A 24,586-nucleotide genomic window follows, 5' to 3' on the forward strand; every position below is an offset into this window, starting at 1 on the left:
GAATTAAATATCGTATTCATTTATACGTAAATATGTACATAGAATGAGTTTAAGGTCATCCTGCTAGATCAAGGGTTCCCAACCTTTTTTGCTCCATTTCCCTTTTTCCATTGTTTAGAATGTAATTCCCCCCCGCCCTTTTTTTTCTTCAATCCTTTTCTCAACACAATTTCCACCAATTTGAGAGCACGGGGTTTGATCAAAGTTTCCCCAAATGTATGTGGTGTTTTTCTGCTTTGCTTTCACTAGTGCTACAATAATATTTTTGTTTTTTCTTGATAATCCCCTGTTAAATCTAGCCTAGCTTCAATTCTTGAAAGTATTTCCATGACTTTTTTTGAGTCATTATGTTTTGGATGAACATTTAGCAAATGTTCCTTCAAATTTGCTGGTTTTATATGTAGAATCATTTGACAAAACTTTGATACAAAGGCCTATTGCTAATGGGTTGTGGCTTTTGGGTCAAACACAACAATAGTCGTGTTGCGCATTTCACCAATATTTCACTTTGTTTAATCTATTTCTGAAGTGAAAGTGTGTATGAAGAAGTGCAAAAGCTTGCAATATTGAGTTTTATGAAGAAAACAATAACGCTAATAAAAATCCAAGCAATTCAGTTTATATTTTTTATCTAAAACTGGTTGGATGCTTCATTATTTATTTATTTATTTATTTATACAGGTATACTTACACCCATTTTATTTTTACACCAATGGTCAAACAATATACATAAGCTTTGTAAGTATTCCAAATATAAATAAACAACAATTATGTTTATACATTATTATAAAGACATCTATTGACAAATTCGATAATACTAGTATTTCAAGACATTTTACAGAGTGGGTAGCATATTTATGACATCAGCAAATTCTATACGCTTTTAAGTTGAACTTGCGAGAGACAGGAAAGGTTTTTGCCAATTTATTGGAACCTTTTTAATAAAATCAGATAGGAAACAATCGATCTGGAGTTACATACATATATCCAAAGTCAGGCCAGATTATCGGGCGAAGGAATGAACCCATGACCACTTAGTTGATAACATTACAGGCTGACCACTGAGCTAAATTATGAAAATTAAAGGCAACCCTTTCAAATTACGGATATATTTTATAATGTGACTATAATCTTTGTGTAGCTAGATACATGCGAGAGCAAGAATCATTGACAACTATTTGACATTAACAACTTAACCTTTAAATTTCGTGATCTTTCCTCTGACAGGAAATCTCCATTTTGCAATGTAAGACATCTACATACATATGTATACACTTACACCGTCTTTATGTATGTATGTATGCAAATGTGTGCATGTTGTATCTGCACAATTGCCAGCGAATGTGTACGTACATACATATATTCACGCGCTAATTTCTCTAGTTAATGTAAATTGGCGCAGAATTGAGCGATTACATTAGCATATTCTAAAATGTACAACTCTACCATAAATATAATATTTGGAGAAAGTCAAACGTCTCGAAAAAAAAAAAAACTTTTCGATGATCAACGTACCGTTGAAAACTCTTCCTTTCACAAAATTAATTACTGACACTGACAATGCGTGTGAGTGCTATTATTAAATTAAACATTATCATGCGAATTGTGTAATTTGAAATTTTTTAAAGTTAAAATGATTCCGATTAAGAAATCGTCAAATTGTATCTTTACGATTAAATTTCGCCGTATGTATGGAAATAAAATGAAATTCACACCCATAATAATAGGTTTATTTAAATGCATGTTTGCTCACACCGTTTGATGGCTGTGGAAAGGCATACTTTTCTTATCTACCCTAACGATCTTGTATTTGTAGATTATTCGTTGATATGGCGTAGATGTATTCCGTTGATTGACTCTTTCTTGCTTTTAGTTTATTATTATTTCATTCTTATGAAATTTTGCGATATATATCACAATAACATACATATGTAGCTTAAAATCAGAAAACCGACTCATACATAGATGTTTAGATTTATAAGAATTTGTTTGAAGATTATATTACTGTGTCATCATCATCTTCATCATTCACAGCCATTCGCCATCCAATGCTGGATGAAGACCTCCTCAACACGGTTCCATTCGTTTCTATTTTAAGCATCTCTTATCCATTTCATCCCACCCTTTACATTCTCTCGGGTACAATTCGAGCACTTCTTTCGTCCGTTCGTCTAGCTATGTACGTGACCCACCCATTACCATTTCGATCTATTGACCCTCACCATTATATTAACCACCTTTGTTATAAATACTTTTTAATTATTAGGCACCTGTCAATATTACTGACATTAATAATAGTGATGTAATTTCTGTATCAATATTACTAAACCGTACACGATCAATATTATTGACAATATTTTTTTCAATATTTGCTTTGCCACGGTCCGTGTGCGTTATAAACGAAGCCTCACTAAGAATGCAATAATTTTAGACTTGAGGATACGACAGAGTTGAGGTGCACACACAGTGGTATGCAGCTCGTGTGTTTTTTTAGATGTTATTCAAAAAAACGCTAGCACTCATCATCTACATACATATATTGCCGTGATCCTTGGCATAACTCACGACCTGGGGTGTTTTCGGGTATATTTAATTCTTGTATAGCCATAAGTTTGACAGTGATCGATAACGGTGATTTCCATATTTGAAGAAACATAGGAGAAACTTGTAGAAATAATAAGATCGTACGAATTTTCAATGACAAGAGGATACGCCCATCACAGCTGAAAACTTCGAGCGCATCCCGTGCCGCACTTTTGAGTGTGTTCTTACATAAACGTTCTTAGCATAAACGCTGGATAAAGGACTGGTTGAAAAGGCGTGAAAAGTATTCACACATGGTTTTAACAAAAAACAAATATGTACATACATACATACATATGTATAATGTACAGTAGAACTAAATTTGTGATAATAATGAATGGGTAGTCAATAGTTTGATATACAGCTAAATGTTGCCGAATTTTTGATGATTTTGACGAACTGAAGTTCTGAAATTCAGCTCGACTGAAGTATTGAAATTCCTTATATTTTCTATTCGATAAATATTGTTAGGTGGGTCACTAATAATAGCAGCCAGCTAGCTTGGGTATAATAAACTGATCATTTTCAGAATCAACATGATAAAACAATTATGCGAAAATCGATACTTATTCGATTACCGCAATCTATCCCTACAACAAACGACGTGTGCAATATCAATACAAACACTAAATTATAAATCGATCACGCTATGGAATTTTCATCATTAACCCTTTGGATTTTAATGCCTTCCAGAGTGCACATATTTTGTATTTATATGTAATGACGAAACAAATCGACACAAATCTTACGAATAGAGACAAGGGTGGCATGCTAGAGCATTTTACATAATAAATTTGTCCATTGTTCGACGGGGAACCAGGTCATAGTGAGCCCGACATGCAAACCGACCATGAACGAGGATTTCCACTTTCATCTCGCCGACGGACTATGACGCTGATGACGATGACGGTGACGGGTCACACTCCTATAAACTTTCCAACCTATCGGAAATTAATCCGAAACCGAAAGCGTATAATTACGGACCCCATTGTACTTCATTAAAATCTGCATCCATTATAAAATCAGCATTCAAAACTCTGGCGACATCTGTTGGCTGTAGAGTCGTTAAAAAGACACGACTGCTGACTCCATTTCCGATATTTTTTTCCATTAGGTCGATTTTTGAGTTGACCGGAAATGGGACCTCCCCTTATACTTTTGAATTCAATTATCTCTTAACGAATCAGATTAAAACTTTTTTACATGTAATAGAAATGATAAATTGTATACACTTATATTTTTAAAATACTTTTACCTCAACCGGAAGTAGTACTTTTATTCTATAGAGTTGAGGCTTTTTATGTTTTTCTCAGAAACCTTTTGATGTATTGAACTGAAATTTCATATCTAGAAGTTTAAGCTTAATACCAACCTATATATAAAATTTAGTAAACATACGTCAACCGGAAGTGGCAGTTTATTCTTGTTCGATTTTTCTTCCACTATTTTCGACCCTTTATAAATGTGTACTCTTCACAAGAACATTTAAATATAATCCTTGTATCAATGTAATGAAAATAATAAAAAAAAATTACATTTAATAAACTGAAAGTGGGATTTTCCTCTTAGAAAATTAAAAAATTATGTGTCCATACGATTTTTTCCACACCACTGAATTTATCAAGCTGAAAATTATATGTATTTGTATTCTTAAAGTTCGAGGATTTTGCTAGAATTTGTAAACCGGAAGTAGTAATTTTCTTAAAACAATTTTTCATTATTTTATTTTGACCTTTGAAATTATTTCAATTGTCTTAATATTGTATGCTTATAATATTTATAGTGAAATTAAATAATAATAAAAATTTGAACAAAATCCGACAACCGGAAGTAGAACTTAAGTCTTGCGTGAGTTTCGCTACAAGAGCGCTCAAACTTGTATCGAAAATACTCTCATAGCCAGTATGTGTGAACGTTTATGTATGCGTGCGTCATTATCGAATTTCATTTTTAAACTTCTTATATTCCTCAAATATATAGAAAAATTCTGTATACAAATTCAAATACATATGTATATAGTCAAAAAAAAATTCCTCAAATAAAAGACAAATATATATTTTTTTTACCAGAATTTGAACCCACGACATCTACGTAATAAAATTATAATAATGCCATATGAAATCAAATAGCTGCGTAAGGAAATCTCAAACAACGATTGGTACTTGTTACGTGTATGACTATTTTTAACTGAATTTCAAATCGGATCAAATCCGTATTTCTATACTATTATACATTCATAAATGCCTTGAAAGCAGTCAAGATAAGGTCAACACTTTTTTACATACCTCTTCTTACTTTTTAAGTTTGCTACCATATGCTTCAAACTGAAAACATCTCATGTTAATATACATATATATGTAAGCAGTTACTCATCAAATTTATGTCATTTTGACATTTGTATAATACCTACTATTGTAAATTTACTCGAGTTCAAGGATTAGGCTATTTGTATGCAGCGTTCGCAGATTTGTCTCTTTTTATTGTTTTTCCCGTGTTTTTTTTCCTCCTTCCTTCTTGCTTGTTCTTCTCGGTTTACATCAGCGATTCTTCTGATGTAATAGTACTGATTGTCCGTCGAGTGGTGGGTGTGTTTTTAAAAATAAACGACCCATGATCGGTTACTTGCGCCGCCGCGCGCACTTGACTTCAATAGACCTCCGTTGAGCGAATATAACACGAGATCAACCGCATATGTGTACTCGATCGCTTGAAATGTGTATGCTAATGATGATTAATTTACTCGTCAATGATGCTAGATATTGGATTATTTACGTAAGATTTTTGAAATTCAAATAAAACTTTCAGTGCTGGTGTTTTGTAAACATAGCGGCTCTCCAAAGAAGGACTAAATTGAATCATTCGACACATTTAGAACTGAATTGATTTTTTTTCTGTGCAATTAACTTCACAGGCATTGAAGGTGAACAATCGCTCGCTCACAAATAAATGCATAAAATTGCACACGATAAAATGATAGTTTGACCTTCGATCGCTTGCAATTCATTGATTTTCCAAATAATCATTGAAGTAATGCTCTACTGATCTATCGGATTTTTTCTTCGTTTTACAACGACGGAAATAATTTAGCATCCACAAGAACACAATACTTCTCTTTCCTGTTTCCTTATCATTTTTTACGTATTAAGGCTTATTTATACTATCCAGCACTGCGCGTTAACCCTTTGAATGCTAACCAACGCCGGTCGGCGTTTTGCTGACAAGTCCATGGGCCTGCAAAACGCCGATAGACGTTGTAAATTTTGCACGTACAAAGTAAACAAGAACGAACACGAAATCAAAAAAAAATATGAGATGAAATGGAAGAGAATTGCCCAAAACAGAAACAAATAGAGGAAATGGAAGAGAATTGTCCAACACAGAGACAAATACATGAAATGGCGTGTTAGCATGTAAGAGAAGTATTCATCTTAGTGGTGGCGAATGGCCGTGAATGATGATGAAGATATAATAATAATATGTAAATTTGTCACATGTGATGGCTATGAAACCTTATATGTATATACGTATAGGGAATGTCCCTTCCAATTTGAAACTGTTAGTCACCCTGTTAATTTGAATTTAAAGATTTTAGCGTCATCATTCGAATGTACATATTTTCATTGATGATACGTCACCAATTATTTGCGGTATTTACAACATTGACTCCAATACATGCTTTTTCCTTATCGATTTTTGCGACATTAGCACAGCGTGAATCAGAAGTTTATACTCTTTATACAGCTTTTTATATGTCGTAAAAATGATTTGATTTTTAAAAACGAGTTTCATGGAAGCGTTGTTTGATACGTGTCAATCAATTCGATCGCATTTTCGGGCACATTTTTTTTGAATTATGGTATGAATACATATTTATATGTACATATGTACTAGCTCATTCAGACAGTGGTAGTATTTATTTATCGAAGGGCTTCTTTGTCACATTGTCACCTCATGAAATATTCAAGTGTGTTGGCCAACGGGTGGGTCATTAGCGTGCGATCTGATTTGAAGGAAGTTCAAGGTGGGTTTTGATTTTTGTATTACGATGCTGACCTCGCCCACTAGTATGCGGGGACCTTCTGAAATATTAATTTTGAGAGTTTCAACCTGTCAACTGGGCATTTTTCAGCAGGAAATCGACTATTGGTTGGCCATTTTTATTTCACCTTCGATGCAAATTTTATCTGGATACCCTATCGTGTTTTAACATATGTACATATTTTTTTTTACCTAGGAAGGCCTGACAGGTAGACTCCAATGCGCCTTCCTAGACAATTAATTACAAACATTACAGATTTTTGTTATATAAATCACTCTATTTCGAGAGGCTGAAGAACACGAAATTAACAATTAATTAATTAAACCATTAAGAAATCTATGGATGTAGACTTGTAAATAAATTTTTACATATTGTAGTTGTGACAGCAGGTAGGATAATTATTTTGCCATTTTGAGGAACCGTTTCAATGAAAATCAAATAAATTGGCAAACTCTGATAAGAAACGATCGACCTGGAGTCACAAATATCCAAGTCTAACCAGCAGTATTAAACATTAGCAAGGGTATCGAACCCGGAACCTCTCGGTGCTACTGACCACCGAGCCATACTGCTGGGTATATGTATATGTAGGTTTATTATGACGTAGAACTGCATTTATTTGTGATAAATCATATTTATGAATAATTATCAGTTGGCCTGGTGATTTATAATCAGTTAATGAAAAATGTATAGCATCTTCTATTTTATTTTAATTATATTTACCATGGTGCCAATACAGGTTGCTTCAAAGTGACACATATGGCTAAACTTTTACATTTGTTTTATTTTTATTTTCAATAGAGGTGACAATAAAATGGTAGGTGGCCAATTTGATGAGGAACCGTTTCAACAATTAAATCAGATAAATAATCGTTTCCTTTGATAGGAAACAAATGACCTGGGGTCACAAATATCCATTCTGACCAGCAGCATAGCATATACACAGCGTATGACTATTTTCATTATAAGCTTTTTATTAGATTCACTCTCTTAGTTCAGTGACATTTCTGCCCGTCAAAAATTTTTGATCTGCTTTTTGAAGCACTTCTACTATTTGGATCGCTTTGATATTTTACGAACATATATACATAGGTAAGCTAACATTGAAGCGAGTTAATGTTAGTTAATAACATGAAGCTAGGGGAATTTTATCATTAACGAGCTCATTAAATATTACATTGGAATCTTGATCAAAGCGATGACAGCTAGCTATTTAAACGCGCCTTGCTACCGCCTCTTCACAACTCAATTGAGCAGTGGTAAAAGTAACTTTTTTCACTCCCATTTATTTCAATCAAGGTCAAACCAGGGCTCGAACTCTGGATATTTTAGTTGTTAGCATTATACGCTGACCACTCAGGATATGAAGTTCCGTTGACGGAAATCTTGTTTTCATTCAATTATATTTTAGTTAAGCCATAATTTATTAAAGTATATATTCAAGGTTAAATCGTAATTGATAAACGTTTGACCGATCGAACTGGAAGGAAAATTTGCTAAAATATTATATAATGCACTTAACTTATGATCGTTAAACATCACTTAAAAGTCTATGGATTGAAAAATATGAAAAACAGAAACTCAATACGTATAGAAATAATATACCTTCTATTTAATTCAAAAATTAATTACATTTAACTTCATTTTTCTACTGCGGTGCATTTTTAAATTATACCAACTATTTAGACATTAATACCATATATACGTAATACCATATAATACATATTTTTTTATTTATATTTTTCCCATGATGTCATTACGGGTTGCCCCTGAACGTTACCGATGTAATTATGTAACTCGTACAGCTATTAATTTATAGATGATAATTTTGAAATCATATACAAATAGTTTTACCAATATTATGAAGAACCGTTTCAACATTCAAATCAGACAAATTGGCAAACACTGATAGGAAATGATCGATTTTGAGTCACAAATATCCAAGTCTGACCAGCAGCACTGCATAAATATTCCGAATAAATTCTATTCAATCGAGATCATGTTAGTATTAACGCAACCACCGAGCTATACTGCTGGCTTATTATATACATATTGTGTTATTTAGATCAAATTAGATAATACTTTTTTATATAAGAATTGTCTATATGTAAGTCATATTGTAACAAACAAATCTAGCACTAATAAAAATACGATGTATTTCAAGTACTTTCCACTGTAATTTAATAACCTTAAGAAAAAAATACATACATTTCACGACCTTTTACTTCTTTTAAATTCGCACAATTTTTATTTATATTAAATGGTTTATAGCTTAGCTCGGATTCTCACTGGTAGGGAAACTCGTTTATATCGTGATATTTATAAATCGTTTAGAATCCAACTTGGTCGTCTACGTCTGTCGGATCATAAATTATTAGAAAGTTTTCCATGATGTCACAACATTCGTCAAAATATTTTCAGATCGATGGCACCAAAACGCTTTCACGCGAACACCGTCATCATAATTTTCATTAAACGTTTTCCGATTTTCATTCATCAAAACACTGTCGCAGTGTCAGCTGATACTCGGCTATTTCATCAATGACTCATTGGGGTCATTTTAAACGGTCAATGTCGCAGGAAACAGTTTTTTTTTTAGTTTGCTTTTAGGTCATCAAGGAGTCAAAACCCTAGAATGAACGCTAAACTTTGATTTTCGAACCAATATAAGCTGCTCTAACCAGGGCCGGCTTGAAGGTGCAGCAGATTAAGCAGGTGCCTAGGGCGCCATTTTTCTTTTTTTGATTATTAAATTGAAAAAAAAATGGCTTTCTTTGAACTTATAAAACATTCTATATTCAATTTAAATGATTTTTCTACTCGAAGTAACAATACTGATTGTTAAATATTATAATTTACGAGGAACGCAGGAAGTTGACTGTCAAATATCAACGACTTACGAATAAAACAGCAAACTATCGTCGGTACAAATGGTAATTTGGAATTGTATTTTATATAAAATACCACTGAAACACATGTATGTATATGTTCATATATGTATATCAGGGATCGATTTGCTTCACGAAATTAAATATGTTAACCAATCATATTCGAAAGAAGAAATGTCATTATAAAATTCTTCAATTAATTTTTGAATATAAATTAATGTCTTCATTACCGAATTTATTCATAGTTATCCGTATTTTATTTTATTTTATTAATTTTTATACATAAAACGTGCCTATTTTGATTTTTTTTTGTTTTTGTCTTAATATACATATTTTTCTTCAAATTTCAAGAACTTTCATGAAATTTATTGTTCAATTGGATGGTTCAATTAAATTTAGGGGGGGGGGGGCGCTGAAACCAATCTGCCTAGGGGCGCCATATATGTACTCTAGGGCCGGGCCTGGCTCTAACATTATATTCTATAGATTTAAAAATATATAACCGATGTATTCAATTACCTTATCTATAGTTTGGAGGGTCATAAAAAGAAGCTATACAAGTCTTGAACTTATTATTAGAATGTATCTATGTATATACAAAAAAAAAAACGCCATCTATGATCAATACTGAATACAAATCAGTCATTTTTTTCACGATTTCAATACTTCATTTTTTATATGTAGAAATTACATATAATACAAGACACGTCTTTCACATAAACCTTTTAAGGTTTCATTCGTCTCGTCAAATTAAATTTGTTACTGTCATTTCATTTATTTCTTCAATGATAAACGAACGGAAGCATTTCCCGAACGTGCAAATTTAGTTATAAAAGTCGCACAAAACCTGAACCAGATCCTTTTTAACGTAGCCTTCAGCACATTTTAAATTTTATTAGCAGTGTAATTTTTCGCACATTTTAATTTTCTTTTATGAACTTATTCTTCGATTAATTGCCTATTTTGTGTGTCCTACATACGAATTACATGCATAACCTTCGTTGTTATGCACACATGTATTTGCATATAAATCGCTAAATTTCAACTTGCAAAATCGCACTGCAGGCACATTTATAATATATCGACTCTACTACTTTTATAGTATAAAATTTATACGGATCATTAAGTTGAAAACCTTGACTTCCAATTGAACATTTTTACATCAGTGCAATGGTGCATTTAATTTCCTATTACGTTCAATGCTAAGACGAGTTGGTTGGTTTTTTTTTTCTTTTTAAGTCTAGTAGGAAGAAGAAATGCATTCGTGAAGTCGTGTCTTGAATACTTGGCAGTTATTGACCTGAATCAAATGGGTTTTAAATAGATGCAGACTATAAAAAGATAAAGGTAAATGCACTATTGCAAAACACTTCGATATACATACATGCATACATAGTCTCACGCATATAGACACGTGTATATTCGTGGATAAATGCCACTCACTCACTTCACTTCAAAAACACACTGATCTTCACTTCTTATCGTATGCGAGGTATACCAATTCTTCATGGCTTTCATTCTTATTTAATTAATATGCCTTTTAGCTTCATAAACAAATCATGTGTATTCCTAAAATTGGTGTTACTTCTACTGTACGAGTATTTGTAAAATAGTCGTTCTGCTTCAATCATACAAAGCATGCTATTTTATGACAGACAGTTTTGTGTATTAGTTTATCTGTCAATTGTGTTCATATTTAGTTTATGATTCAACCATCAAATGTTTGTAAGACCGTAGGGGGGGGACTAAAAATATTGGTTGCCGTGGGTGTCGCATTTTATTTGAGAGACCCTTTATTTATTTATATGTACATATGTACATATATTCAAATCAAGATACTTCTCATAATTAAATATATAAACCACTATATTTGAAAGTGGAGAAAATCAAATTTTCATCATCAAAAACACCATTTCTGTTTGACTTACTTCACCAATTGTTATCACTTATCAAGAATCTCGGAAAAGCAGATTATACGTATTACAGGCCACCAGTATTTTCAATATTGTTAAACGCAAAACATTATAATATATATAAAAACGGACGCGATGTATGTATGTATGTATGTGGTGGATGGAGATTTCAATAAAACAAATTTTAGAATGCCAGGAGTATATGTATGTTGTGCCTAGAGATATTTAATAAAATAAATACACGTGAACGAGGCGCACAACCAATCAGCGTGAAGTGGTCCACGTAGACTAAAACACTTGACCAATTAGAGCAACGATGATACATTCTGACCAATGGGTGCATTTTAAGCATCCGCTATAGGGATGTGGCGTGTTGAGCGATCGTGTCGAAGAGACGCGGGGAAGTGGGGACCTTAGCGACTGACATGTGCTCCTGATATTGAGCGCCGAGTGACGTCAGGCCATGCAACTGGTGACGTCAGCGTCAGATGCGCTGCGTGGAGCGTACACACATACACATCCACGAAGACACACACATTCATTCATCATTTCGAACGGGTTGGATCGGCGATCGTGTAATGCGTGCACTCAACATTTTACTATTAATACGTGCGCGTGCCTATAAATCACCCTACATTATCTTTATATGTAACTTTATTTTAATTCGTGTATCAATTCCTTTTCGAAACCACCCGTTGAATTAACGGGCACAACACTAGTATTTAATGTTTTGCGAAATATTTCTCGAAATGAAGAAAAGTGGACTTGTGCCTCTTTCAAATATAACGGCTCATATAGTAAAAAAAGGGATAATATTTTTGGCACGGCTGTACAATAAATTACACGACAAATGTCAAAACGACATTTATGTAATGTCAAATTAACATTTCTAAAATAGTTCGCACGACAGAATCAGCGTTCGTTGACGTTTCAGTGAAATCATAATCAGTTACATTTTCACTGGGTAATCGTAATATCTTAGCAGCCAACGCTTATTTATTTAAGCGTTAGGTTAGGTTAGGTTAAGTTAGGGTTGGCCCTATTCATTTAAGACTAGATTGTTAGGGTCGGTATTTATTTTTGTCAAATTTTATTTTTGTTACTGGCAACCCATTTGACGTTTGATTTGCCGGGCGTAAACCGAATCTTTCGTGCGAGCTATTTTAGAGAGGGGCATTCTTTTTATTTGCCGGGCCCGTAAAAAAAACGTCACATGGGTGCAGAAAAGCCAATGTGGATTAAAAAAATATTCTTTACGTACATATATACTTATACTGCGTGCATACTATGTAATTACTCTTTCAATGTACATTCGTATTTAGTCATTATTTCAAAGTATCATTTTCTATTATTGCAATGCAATTGCACATACTTTGTCCACACTGGGTAGAGTGCAAATACTACGATGTCCAACGATGAGCGTGGACACAGTTCTATTGATTGATGACTATTTTCAGTGTAAAACCCATACATTATTCACATCGGGCGACAGTTTCATTCACAGAATATTGATGGTCGTTCATTGATTTCCACCGTGAATTATTGATGACCTTTGGGGTGACTGAGGTCTGATGGGCCGCCCCTCGTTTTGCTAATGTCACGTTTCTATCGGTTTCATCCCCGTTAATTTTCAGTTATTTCATACGTCGACTAATGTTTACTATATACATACATACATACGTAGCACTACTATACAATTTCTGCAAATTGATCGTATCGTGACATTAAATATAACATCGTACCCTACCATTAAATAAATGCGTAGGCATTTTGTACGTACATACGTGTTATCAAATCGGAAAATTGTACTCTGTTTCATTTTATTTATTACTACTCAACCGAATACAATCAGATCAATGTTAACCAATCAATGGTCGTTTCAAATATCAACGTGCTTATTTCAGCACAAACTATTTCTTTCATTTTTTAACCGTTTAAGGGTTCAAACTAGTACATTGCGTATCCAGCACTTCTGGAAAGTATCCTTTGGTATATTCTATATGAGTATATGGACACATACATATAATCCATAGACGTACTCATATGCCATTGACATTTGTCACATCTCTCGTCATTATCTGCACCACTTCATAAGTTACGGAAGTCGCGACCAATTAGAACGGTTGAGTTAGTTTGATTAGTTAAGAATTGTTAAGAATGTTTATTTATTTTTCTTTATGTCATGTTTATTTATTTTTATTTTCTTTATTTATGTATTTTTACTTGTATTTCATGTACTTTTTTCCTTTTGTCCTTTCTTAATCTTTTTAGCACACTCGTCGCATTGGATAAATCTGTTAGACGAGTGTGCTTGATTAAATGATGTATGTATAATATGCGTCCATATATATGTATATAGGTAGATTGTACCAAATAATACTTGTTGGTTACTTACAGTTGCCGGTATATGCTGTGCTAATATGAATAGGCCTTAAGTATAAATATCTGGATATGATTAATGCATTGTATTGAATTACGTATTAAATTTTATAAGTAAGATCACAATTAAGGATTCAAAAAATACCGAAAATTTACAATACCGGCACTACCGAAAAAAATCACGCTATCGTTAATGCCGGTATTTGTTCATTTAAACAGTGTGTGCATTAAAATTTAATTAATTTGCAATAAAATATTAATTATTTAATTATAGGTTAATAATTCATTTATTTAATCAGTAACTTAAAATTACTTTCTGAATTTTAAAATAATGCGAAGAGTCCTTCTACACCTCGTGGATTACCGATCAGTCAATGTCAAAAAAAAGGAAATAAATTTTTACATGCTCCTTACTTTGAAGAATTTTTTCATGGAAGGGATGGTTTTGGATTTTAAATATTGTCTGTATTTAAATAATTTTCAAGTGGAAAAATAGGCTTCCCATTGTTGACAGTCAGTTATAAATAAATATACATATGTATTCGTAAATAGTCATATTTTAGATTTGATTATAAAATTATGATACACTTTGCGGCTCCTTTGAATAGCAGGTTAAAAATGATATTGAGTGTCGATTATTTCTTCGACTAATCCATGCAAACTAGGCGATACAACGTTCTCTTCAAAATTCAAAACAAATCAACTAACATAGAATTTAAATTATTATGTCAGTACTACCGGTAGTACCAAAGGTCACATTTTGACCGGTCTTGGGATCTTTAAATTCACAGCTTAATTTGTGGGTGGTTGCATATGTTGATCCATATACTTATGTACTGATGTATGTTCATGTCAACCATTTTAAATATTGATTTTTTCGTTTCAGATCATGTGACAGATACAAAAAAGTACTCTGGAAGGATCTCCAAGTCGGAGATCTCATCCATCTGTCTAACAATGAAGTGGTTCCGGCTGATGTGGTTTTGCTGCGCTCTTCAGATCCATCTGGCCTGTGCTTCTTGGATACGTGCAATTTGGACGGAGAGTCCAATCTAAAGCCGAGACAGGTCGCAACCGGATTCCAAGATAAGGTAATTGAAGTCTCATATTTTACACATCCTTATTTGCATCAGTTTGCTGCGGAAAATTCCTACTGTGGTTGATTAAGTTATAAAATTTTATTATATATATGAATGTTTGTATCGCATAAATGGAAATTTCGAATGGTGGAGTTTGCGTTAAACGTTAAATTACCTTTTAGTCATATTGAAAGTATTGGATAGTAATAAACTTTTATAGTTAATCTTATCGCTCGTTTTACTACCCCTCGGTAAGGATTACGAGCTACTATCGATTTTATCTGTTTTATTTATAAATCTATTTTCTATTATATAATATGTACTTCCCCAAAGTGACTGACCTCTCAAAGGCAACAGCTTTTAAATGTAATGTTTCTAAAGTGTTATCCCTGACGTGGGCCATTTATTTATTTATTTACAAACAATATTACTTAGCAGCTTTATTCAAACTAACTAGTGTTGCGCCCAATGAAATATCATCGCATGGGTTATGGCATATTAAGCTATTAATTAAAAAAAAAAATTAAAAGAAATGTGTCAGTCCTGTGTTTGATCCGCACGCAGTCGTATTTTTTTCAAATACATTCTAAATATATTTAATTTAATATTTATATTTAATTGTTTAATATGAAAAAAAACTACCTATGTAGCATATAAACAATATAAAACACCAATAGAAAAATTAAGCAGTTAAATAATTTTTCAATAGATGGCGCTAAATGCTCAGAGACTTATTGCCCTAGAGAAAACATTGGTAGCAAACAGTATATATAGAAGATTTTTGTTGATCTGTTATTATGTTCGTACGTTTTGTTGGCAGTGTTTTAGCTGAGACGTACATATGTCGAATCGAAACGACTATTATAGTTAGAGGTAGGATAGTCACAGTGCTATCCATTGTTCCATTGTTGTAAATCCTTTGTAAAAAAGGTTCGGCAAACCTTTAACAATGCATTTACAACCTTTGAACAATACGCGGCACCTTCTGGGTCCGGTGACTAATTATAGTATGGCGAGCGTTATCGCACACAGACACACAGAATAGCGCTATTATATATAAGACTAGTGTTGTAACCCGATGAAATATCATAGCATGGGTGTTGGGATATTAAGTTATTAAATAAAAAATAGATAAAGTAAAAAAATAAAAGAAATGTGTCGGTTCGATCCGCACGCGGTCGAATTTTTTTCAAATACCTTTTAAATATATTTAATTTAATATTTTTATTTAATATAATATGAAAAAAAAAAGATAAAAACTACCTACCTACCTACATATAAACAATATAAAACACCGATAGAAAAAATAGTTAATTAATTAAATAAATTCTCAGCCTAGAGGTAACATTAGTAGTGATCAGTATATATAGAAGTTTTTTCTTTCGTTATTCTATTCGTATATACGTTTTGGAAGTGGTTTAACTATGACGTACATATGTATATCGAATCGAAACGACTATTGTAGTATGGCGAGCGTTATCGTAGATAGACAGACAGAATAGCGCTATTATATATATGATAAGTAACTACGTAATGCCTGAATAAAAATAGGTATATCGCACTGAATTTATTTACATTGTTCATAATATAGCATGTAATTATGATTCACATCAAGCGGAATTCATCAGTGTAACACATTTCAGCGACATTCTTTCATTTTAACCCTTATATCGCAGTTGAAAAAAAAATCAAACAATAACGGTCACATTCATATACATAATATTATATATATGGGCCAAGGTGTATATTGTACTTGCGACGTTTACACCGTGTATTCAAAAATTCTGACATTCACATCCGTGTCTGATTGATATCTGTTTGGAAACGGGCAGGATCGTATCAATTAGTCAACAGTGAATACATGTATTTTTAATAATAATATAAATAATGTGTAACCTTCACATTTGGGTGTCCGTGTTTGATTTTTGTGAGTGCACTTTAAATTCAGAGCTTTTGCATCGCGTGTCAGCGGTCACTCTTATGAATATTTAATAATGTACCGATTGTGTGCCACTTTAAAAGTAACGAAATGGGTCACATTAGGGTAGATAGTGTGCCCGTACTCGCCGTACACATGAAAATTGCTAATGCCTTGTCAGCTATATGGTGTGGCGTTGCATATGTAAGGATTATTTATACTCTAGATTATAATTCGAGATAATAAATGCACCGTTGAGTGTAAGTCGTGACTCGGTTGTCCTCTGATCGTGATCGGATCTGGGCGAATTTGTACCAGATTTCCGAGGACGGCCGATCCATTTAGTGCAAGTTTTTGCACAGTCGTTTGTGTTTGGTAAAGGTCAGAGGATTTCGTATGATTCGGCATTGTTTAACATGTTGGACCTGTAAAGCTTGTAATATGTCATGTCTAAATGGTAGCATCGCTTTTAAACCACCTCTTTATGTGTATTAGTAGTCGATTCAAAAAGGTTGTACGTATAGAGGACATTTTTTATGTGCATGAAAAAATCTATATAGATGACAAGTTTTGAATTCATATCTTTATTTATTACGTTATGTTCATCCTGTTCTTTATGTCTTGGCCTTGATTTATGTAGATTGAGAAAAAGTCTTTTGATTTTAACCACGTATTTATGATATGCAATGTAGACTGAATTCTAAAAAGTATAAATTTATATATGAATATGGTCCTTATATTTTTTGCTTATATAGGATTCAATTTTGTAGAATTACTCTTTGTGTGTTTTATGGTTTTTGGTGTTTAATAAAATATAATCTACATCTTTCTTATCATTTATATTTTTCATTCATACAATTCTCTAACAATTATGAGTTCAATTATTAAGTGAATATTAACAACAATTGAATTTGAACTTATAAAATAAATTAATAAATTTATATTTAAATTATTATAAAATTACTGGTCGCAATTCCATGAATGCGGTTTACAAAATAAAAACAAAATAAAATTCAATAACATTTAACAATACTATGTCGTTGCTGTTATTGTCAACCAACAAAATTTATCTTAATTAATTTAATTTATTATATTTAGCCGGTATTTAAATAGTCATTTACTTATTCCCCCTTTTGGTCAGAAAATTATATGTTACCAATCTACTCAAACGTGCCAACCTAATCTTTCATGCATGCATTCTTCTAAGTTAGAAAACTAAATACTACACCATTATCACTAAATTTTAGTAATACATGGTTATTTACCATATATTTACAAAAAACGATCTTTCAATTAGCTGCTAGTAATATCAAAATGATCAGTTAGTATTATAAATGGTCTGTATCCATTGGTCGGTTAATGAATTAAACGGTTTGTAATTAATTTAAATTAACAGTAATTTATATAAAAGGGCTAGTAATTCAAAATAGCAACAATTAGCAGTTCGATGATGTGTCTTTAAGATAATCGGAAAATATGAAAACAGAAATCAAACCACTGTGTTATTTTAACATTCTTGTAAAAAATACATGAAATATTGTTAAAAAATGGCTTCAAGCTGAATAAATACCAGTATTAGAGAATTCAGTATATGTATAATAAAATTATTTTTTTACTAACCACTTATTAATACTTACTGACCTTTTTTTTTTTTGATTAGTTACCGACCGTTTTTGTATTTAGTAACTGACTAAAAAGTGTGTTTCCAAATTTATAAGTTTGCTTTATTACGTTCTACAAAAAAATTCATTAAGTCGTAGTTGTCAAAATACATAAATATTACTCGTATGTTTTGACTACTTACAGCAAAACTACATTTATATTCATATTAAGTATTTCATAGAAATGTAACGTAAAAAATTGATGAAAATATAATAGGGGCTACTTCAGGTCACCCATGCCTTATATGCCGTAGAAATAATCAATTTATATGTCTAATATTCAACCTCGAATACATATAATTTGAAAAATGTCTGTTTGATATGCTTTGATTTGTGTCGACCAGTCACGATGTGATTAAGCTCGATTTATTTCACATTGGAAAACAAATTTGAATAATTTATTTTTTATTGTTTCAGCAATCGAGTTTTACTGCTGGAAAATTCGTCAGTTCCGTAGAAGTAGATACGCCGTCTACAAAAATCTACAGATTTCACGGAGCAGTGGTACATCCAAATGGAAAACGAGTGCCGCTAAACTCTGATAATTTACTTTTAAGAGAATGTAGGATAAAGAACACTGATTATGTAGAAGGAATAGTTGTGTATGCAGGTAACTAGCATTTTCAAATATATTTGCGTCATATGCTTATACGTATGTTGTGAACCTTTCTTTACATATTACGTTAATTTAATTAGGTCATGAGACGAAGGCGATGCTGAATAACGGTGGACCGCGTTACAAACGATCACGATTGGAACGACAAATGAATATGGACGTGATATGGTGTGTGCTCATGCTGCTCGTGATGTGTTGCATCGGAGCCGTCGGATGTAAACTTTGGTACGATGAGCACGCTCCTGCACCATCTGCACCATCGGCAAGTCCTTTCCTTAGTAACACTCTGGGTATTGCAAGACCATTGCCACCTTACATACCTTACGCTTGGGATCCTGCATATGAAGGCTTGTTGAGTTTTTGGACCTTCGTTATTATATTACAAGTAAGCATATGTTTATACTAAACTAGTCATCATATACAATAACTATTATATATAGAAATTAAATTTTTTTTAATGTAATTTTAGGTGATGATACCATTGTCTCTGTATGTGACGATCGAAATGACGAAAATCGTTCAAATATATCACATCCATAATAACATTGATTTGTACGATCCCGCTACGAACAAGAGGATTGAATGTCGTGCTTTGAATATAACAGAAGAATTGGGACAAGTGGAATACATTTTCAGCGATAAAACAGGAACCTTGACCGAGAACAAAATGGTGTTTCGCAGATGTACTATTGCAGGCGTTGATTACAACCATCCATCTCCGGTTAAATCTCATCCGATGGGTTCGATGTTGAATGCGACAGAATCGCCGACGTTAATATCTGCAAATCCTCAAATTTTGGAAGAACTTGCCTCTGATAATTTCGCCGATGGTAGCCATGCTCAGCGTGTTAGAGAATTTCTGTTGGTTTTGGCTTTGTGCAATACAGTTGTTGTAAGTCATACACCTCATCACGACACAATGGATGCTAGCGGCATAGTTGAATCACCCCCTATTCTAAGAACACCTAAGTTTGTAGCCAACGGTACTAAAATAAAGACGAAACAATTGCCTCTAACTACAGAGAAGTATTCCCGGCTTGCTGAATCTAGATCTGTTACGCCCTCTCCACCGCCATCCACTCTTCCATCTCCCCGTCCACAAACGGGGCTGCCACCGATACCACCATCTCCACCTGAACGACCGCGGCTTTTGCAAATACCCAACTTCAACATATTCAATCGGAAAAGAAAAATTGAGAATGGTAGAAACTCTATGGGCTCAATTAACCTGGCCGATATGACATCCATGTCGAAGAAACCTATATTGGAGGCTGAAAGTCCTGATGAGTTGGCGCTCGTTGAGGCGGCAATGACATACGATTGCAGACTAGAAAAGAGATCGCCGCGAGAAGTCATCATCAGCACCGATGGCGAATTTGTATCTGTTCCTATTTTAAATATTCTACCGTTCGATTCCACACGAAAATGTATGACTGTAGTTCTAAGGTTGCCAAACTCGCCCGTCATCACTATATATTGTAAAGGTGCCGATACGACTATCTTAGCAGCATTGACACCTTCGCCGGAAGGTTCAGCTGAACGCGCTGCTTTGATGAGAACACAACAGCAACTGGACGCTTACGGTAGACAAGGTTTACGCACATTAGTAATGGCCAAACGTACGATAGACGTTCAACAATATGAAGAATGGGCTGAGGATCTTAAAAGAGCTGAATTAGCTTTAGATAATAGAGAAAAAAAGATTAGGGAATGCTATAACGTCTTAGAAACCGAATTGACTCTCCTAGGCGCTACTGGAATTGAAGATCGCTTGCAGGAAGGAGTACCACATACAATAGCGGCATTGATAGAAGCCGGAATAATGGTATGGGTATTAACTGGGGATAAGCCAGAGACAGCTATTAACGTTGCTTATTCGGCAAAGCTCTTTTCATCTCAAGTTGAGCTATTGAAATTGATGGCTAGAAGTAAAGATCAGGCGGAGTCTACTATAAGGTTGTAAATTACTATTTAATTTTTTCTTAAATTTAAATTGGAATGTAATTTTAATACTTTTCTTCTATAGGTGCTACCTTGACAGCATGGATAATATTGCTGTAAGTGAAGATGGAAATGGAATTGTTGTTAGTCCATTGCCGAATAGATCTAGTAGGGGTCGTGCATTAGTGGTAGATGGAAAGACTTTAACTTTCATTTTAGATAAGAAGTCAAATCTCACTGGCCCTTTTCTAGCTCTGACAAAGCGATGCACATCAGTTTTGTGCTGCCGTGCTACACCACTGCAAAAAGCTTATATAGTCAAGGTTATTTTCAATTATGTGATGAGATTTTATTTGTCATTTATTTTTATGACAATATAACCATTTTTTTGTTATATATTTCAGGTTGTAAAAGAAGAAATGGGAGTGAGAACACTTGCAATAGGAGATGGAGCAAATGATGTTTCAATGATACAAACGGCTGACGTCGGTATTGGTAATTATACTTTGAATTGATTTTTTTATAGTTATCTACTTTCATCATTATCAATCATTGAATTGTCACTTATTAATAGTACTCTGACGTACTTACTTTTACTTTTCAAGATTTTAATCTTGTTGACACTTACAAAGTATCCATGTTATAGTTGAAGTGTATCTTCCAATTGTGATATATTTTGACTAATTGGAATATATTCCATCAAACCTGGTACCTACTACCGTTATAGTTGAAGTGTATTTTCAGTTGTAATATGTTTTGACTAGTTGATACTCCTGGAAGGGAGAATTGTGGTGTGATGGGAGTAAGGCCATTTACCCCCTAATTGATCGCCATTTTATATTGAGTAACAATAGAACAATGATTGATAATGAAATGGGTTGAAAAGTTGCGAACCACCGGCTAAATAATGAAGAAAAATTGAAAAATTTATTCTGTTTTGCATTTTTTTAAATGAGAATGCTCTTCATGGTCACCTTGTATAAATATTTTTCTGGATTAATACAAATATAATTTTATTTAATAGGTATATCTGGCCAAGAAGGTATGCAAGCAGTCATGGCATCCGATTTTGCTATATCTAGGTTTAAATTTTTAGAAAGATTTTTATTAGTTCACGGTCATTGGTGTTATAATCGATTGGCTCGAATGATTCTTTATTTCTTCTATAAAAATGCAGTAAGTTTTTAAATCCAAACCAAATAAATACAATAAATTCAAAAATTATTTATGAAACCTTAACATTTCTTTCAGACTTTTGTGTTCATGATATTTTGGTTCCAATTGTATTGTGGATGGTCAGCTTGTGTGATGGTTGATCAAATGTTCCTAATGCTTTATAATTTAATGTTTACTTCATTACCTCCACTTGCCATAGGTGCGTATATATTTTCGGTTTGAATTCGATTAAATTTTATAATGAATGTTAAATATTTTTATATTCAATTTTTAGGTGTATATGATCGTTGTGCTCCAGAAGCTCTACTATTAGAAAGACCTGGACTGTATGCTGCATCCCGCTCTGGAGTTGCTTACCGACCGCGTTCCTATTGGCTTGCAATAGCCGACGCTATATACCAGAGCATAGTTCTATTTTTTATAGCACTATACGCCCTTTGGGACAGTAGTGTTGACATTTGGTTATTCGGAACTACGGTGTCAAGTTCTTGCATTGTAGTTATGCTTCTTCACGTGGCCATCGAAACAAGAAGCTGGGTAAATATACATATTATCCATTTTCACATTGATTTACTTTTTCCTTTGCAATTGTCTGATTTTGATTTTTATTTTCTTTCAGACAATACTTCACGTGCTATCGTTATTGGGATCACTCGGTGCTTATTATATATTTACGTTAGTTTATAATGCTATCCCTTGGCAAAATTTCGGATTCCCGTCGTCTAACTATTGGGTCATGGAAACGGCTCTAGCTACTCCTGAATATTGGTTGATCACCGCTTTAAGTGCTGTTGTTGCACTAGCACCAAGGTATAATATATATTTTCTTTCCCGTTGCTTTCCTCATGTCTGAGAATTGTGACTTTCCCATCTTCAGACTTCCATAATGCGGCTTGTCATGGTTCTTCAACCCTCTCGACAGCCAACAGCTCGCAGTGACTCGATTACAGTTGTCTCTGGTCACTCCATCTTGTTGGGGGTCGTCCTTTTCCTCTGTTTCCCTCAACGCTTCCCAGAATGACCCATTTTTCCAGGCTGTCCTAGTCTCGCCTTGCGATGTGCCCCAATAACTTGAGCATACGCTTAAGACAAATGGATGATAGCCTATCGCCAACCCTCAGCTTTTGCAAGATGGAGGCATTGGTTCTTCCTGCATCCGGGACATTCTAAGCATCCGTCTCCAACACTACTTCTCAAAAGCGTCTATTCTCTACCTTTTTCGAGCTCGTACCGTCCATGTCTCCACTCCTCATAAAAATACGGGGAAGGCCTAACGCATTTTCGTAGCTACGGCGACCGGTATTTCCAAGTTTTGCTCAGTTTCATATTTTTCTATAATCTAATATATAATTTCGAAAGAGACTTTGTATGTAACTATGTAAAGTTTGGGTGGGAGCATCGAAAACAAATCAAAGCCATGTTTAAGTTGTTCATATTACAAATACCGAGCGAAGCCGGGTAAAACCACTAGTAATATATATTAAAACGGATGTGATGTATGTGGGTATGTTGCGGAGGCGTCGACCAGTTTGGAGATTTCAAAAAAACAAATTTTAGAATACCAGCAGTATATGTTGTGCCTAGAGATATTTAATAAAATAAATAAACGCGAACGAGGCGCACAACCAATCAGCGTGAAATGGTCCACGTGGACTAAAACGTTTGACCAATTAGAACAACGACGACACATTCTGACCAATGGGTGCATTTTAAGCATCCGCTATAGCAGAGCATCGTAACCTGTGCACCGCGGTAATATGTGTTCTCCGAACAGCACTTCGGCCTAATGCGTGCGAGTGAGATCGCGTGTGAGGGAGAAAACCGATGTTAGTTAGTGTTTTGTCCATACGCATACATATACTGGCTATATATTAGCCAGCAGTTTGGCTTAGTGATAGCGTATATATTTAGCATCACTGAGGTCATAGGTTCGTGTCCTCGCCACTGCTGGTTAGATTTGGGGGTTTTGTGACTCCAAATCGATCGTTTCTCTATCAGAGTTTGCCAATTTTATCTGATCATTGCTGAAACGATTCCTGAAAATTGGTATTAAAAAATCTAATCCTGTTGTCACAAAAATCTGCCTGTGTATAATTTGTATTAATTATACACAGTAATCTGAAATCCATAGATGTCACTATGTTATTATTTCTGATTAATTGTTATATTCTATATATTCTGATTGTATATGTATGTATTACTGTATTTCTGATTTCTGATTGTTTATGTATTTCATTAACGTACACCCGTCGCATTGGAGCAAATCTGTAATGGCGAGTGTGTATTGATTTGTGACAGTAAATAAATAAATAAATAAATAAATATACGGAATAACTAGCGACTGCCAATGAAGTACATATGTATGTACTCTACGAGTCGTAAACAATATGTGC

The 24,586-nt window shown here is 33.7% G+C and overlaps 1 protein-coding gene across 1 annotated transcript in view; it reads left to right on the forward strand.

Moving 5' to 3' along the window:
* LOC143918727 (phospholipid-transporting ATPase VD) overlaps positions 1-24,586 on the forward strand; it is a 75,854-nt gene that overhangs the window by 48,300 nt on the left and 2,968 nt on the right. The window contains exons 3-12 of the mRNA XM_077440745.1: positions 14,689-14,893; positions 18,878-19,070; positions 19,157-19,461; positions 19,546-21,032; positions 21,103-21,340; positions 21,422-21,512; positions 22,042-22,193; positions 22,269-22,392; positions 22,468-22,730; positions 22,813-23,003. Coding sequence (XP_077296871.1) covers positions 14,689-14,893; positions 18,878-19,070; positions 19,157-19,461; positions 19,546-21,032; positions 21,103-21,340; positions 21,422-21,512; positions 22,042-22,193; positions 22,269-22,392; positions 22,468-22,730; positions 22,813-23,003 — 3,249 coding nt within the window. The remainder of the gene's footprint in view (positions 1-14,688; positions 14,894-18,877; positions 19,071-19,156; positions 19,462-19,545; positions 21,033-21,102; positions 21,341-21,421; positions 21,513-22,041; positions 22,194-22,268; positions 22,393-22,467; positions 22,731-22,812; positions 23,004-24,586) is intronic.

The sequence above is a fragment of the Arctopsyche grandis genome, chromosome 11 (assembly GCF_051622035.1).
Source record: "Arctopsyche grandis isolate Sample6627 chromosome 11, ASM5162203v2, whole genome shotgun sequence".
Classification (NCBI taxonomy): domain Eukaryota; kingdom Metazoa; phylum Arthropoda; class Insecta; order Trichoptera; family Hydropsychidae; genus Arctopsyche; species Arctopsyche grandis.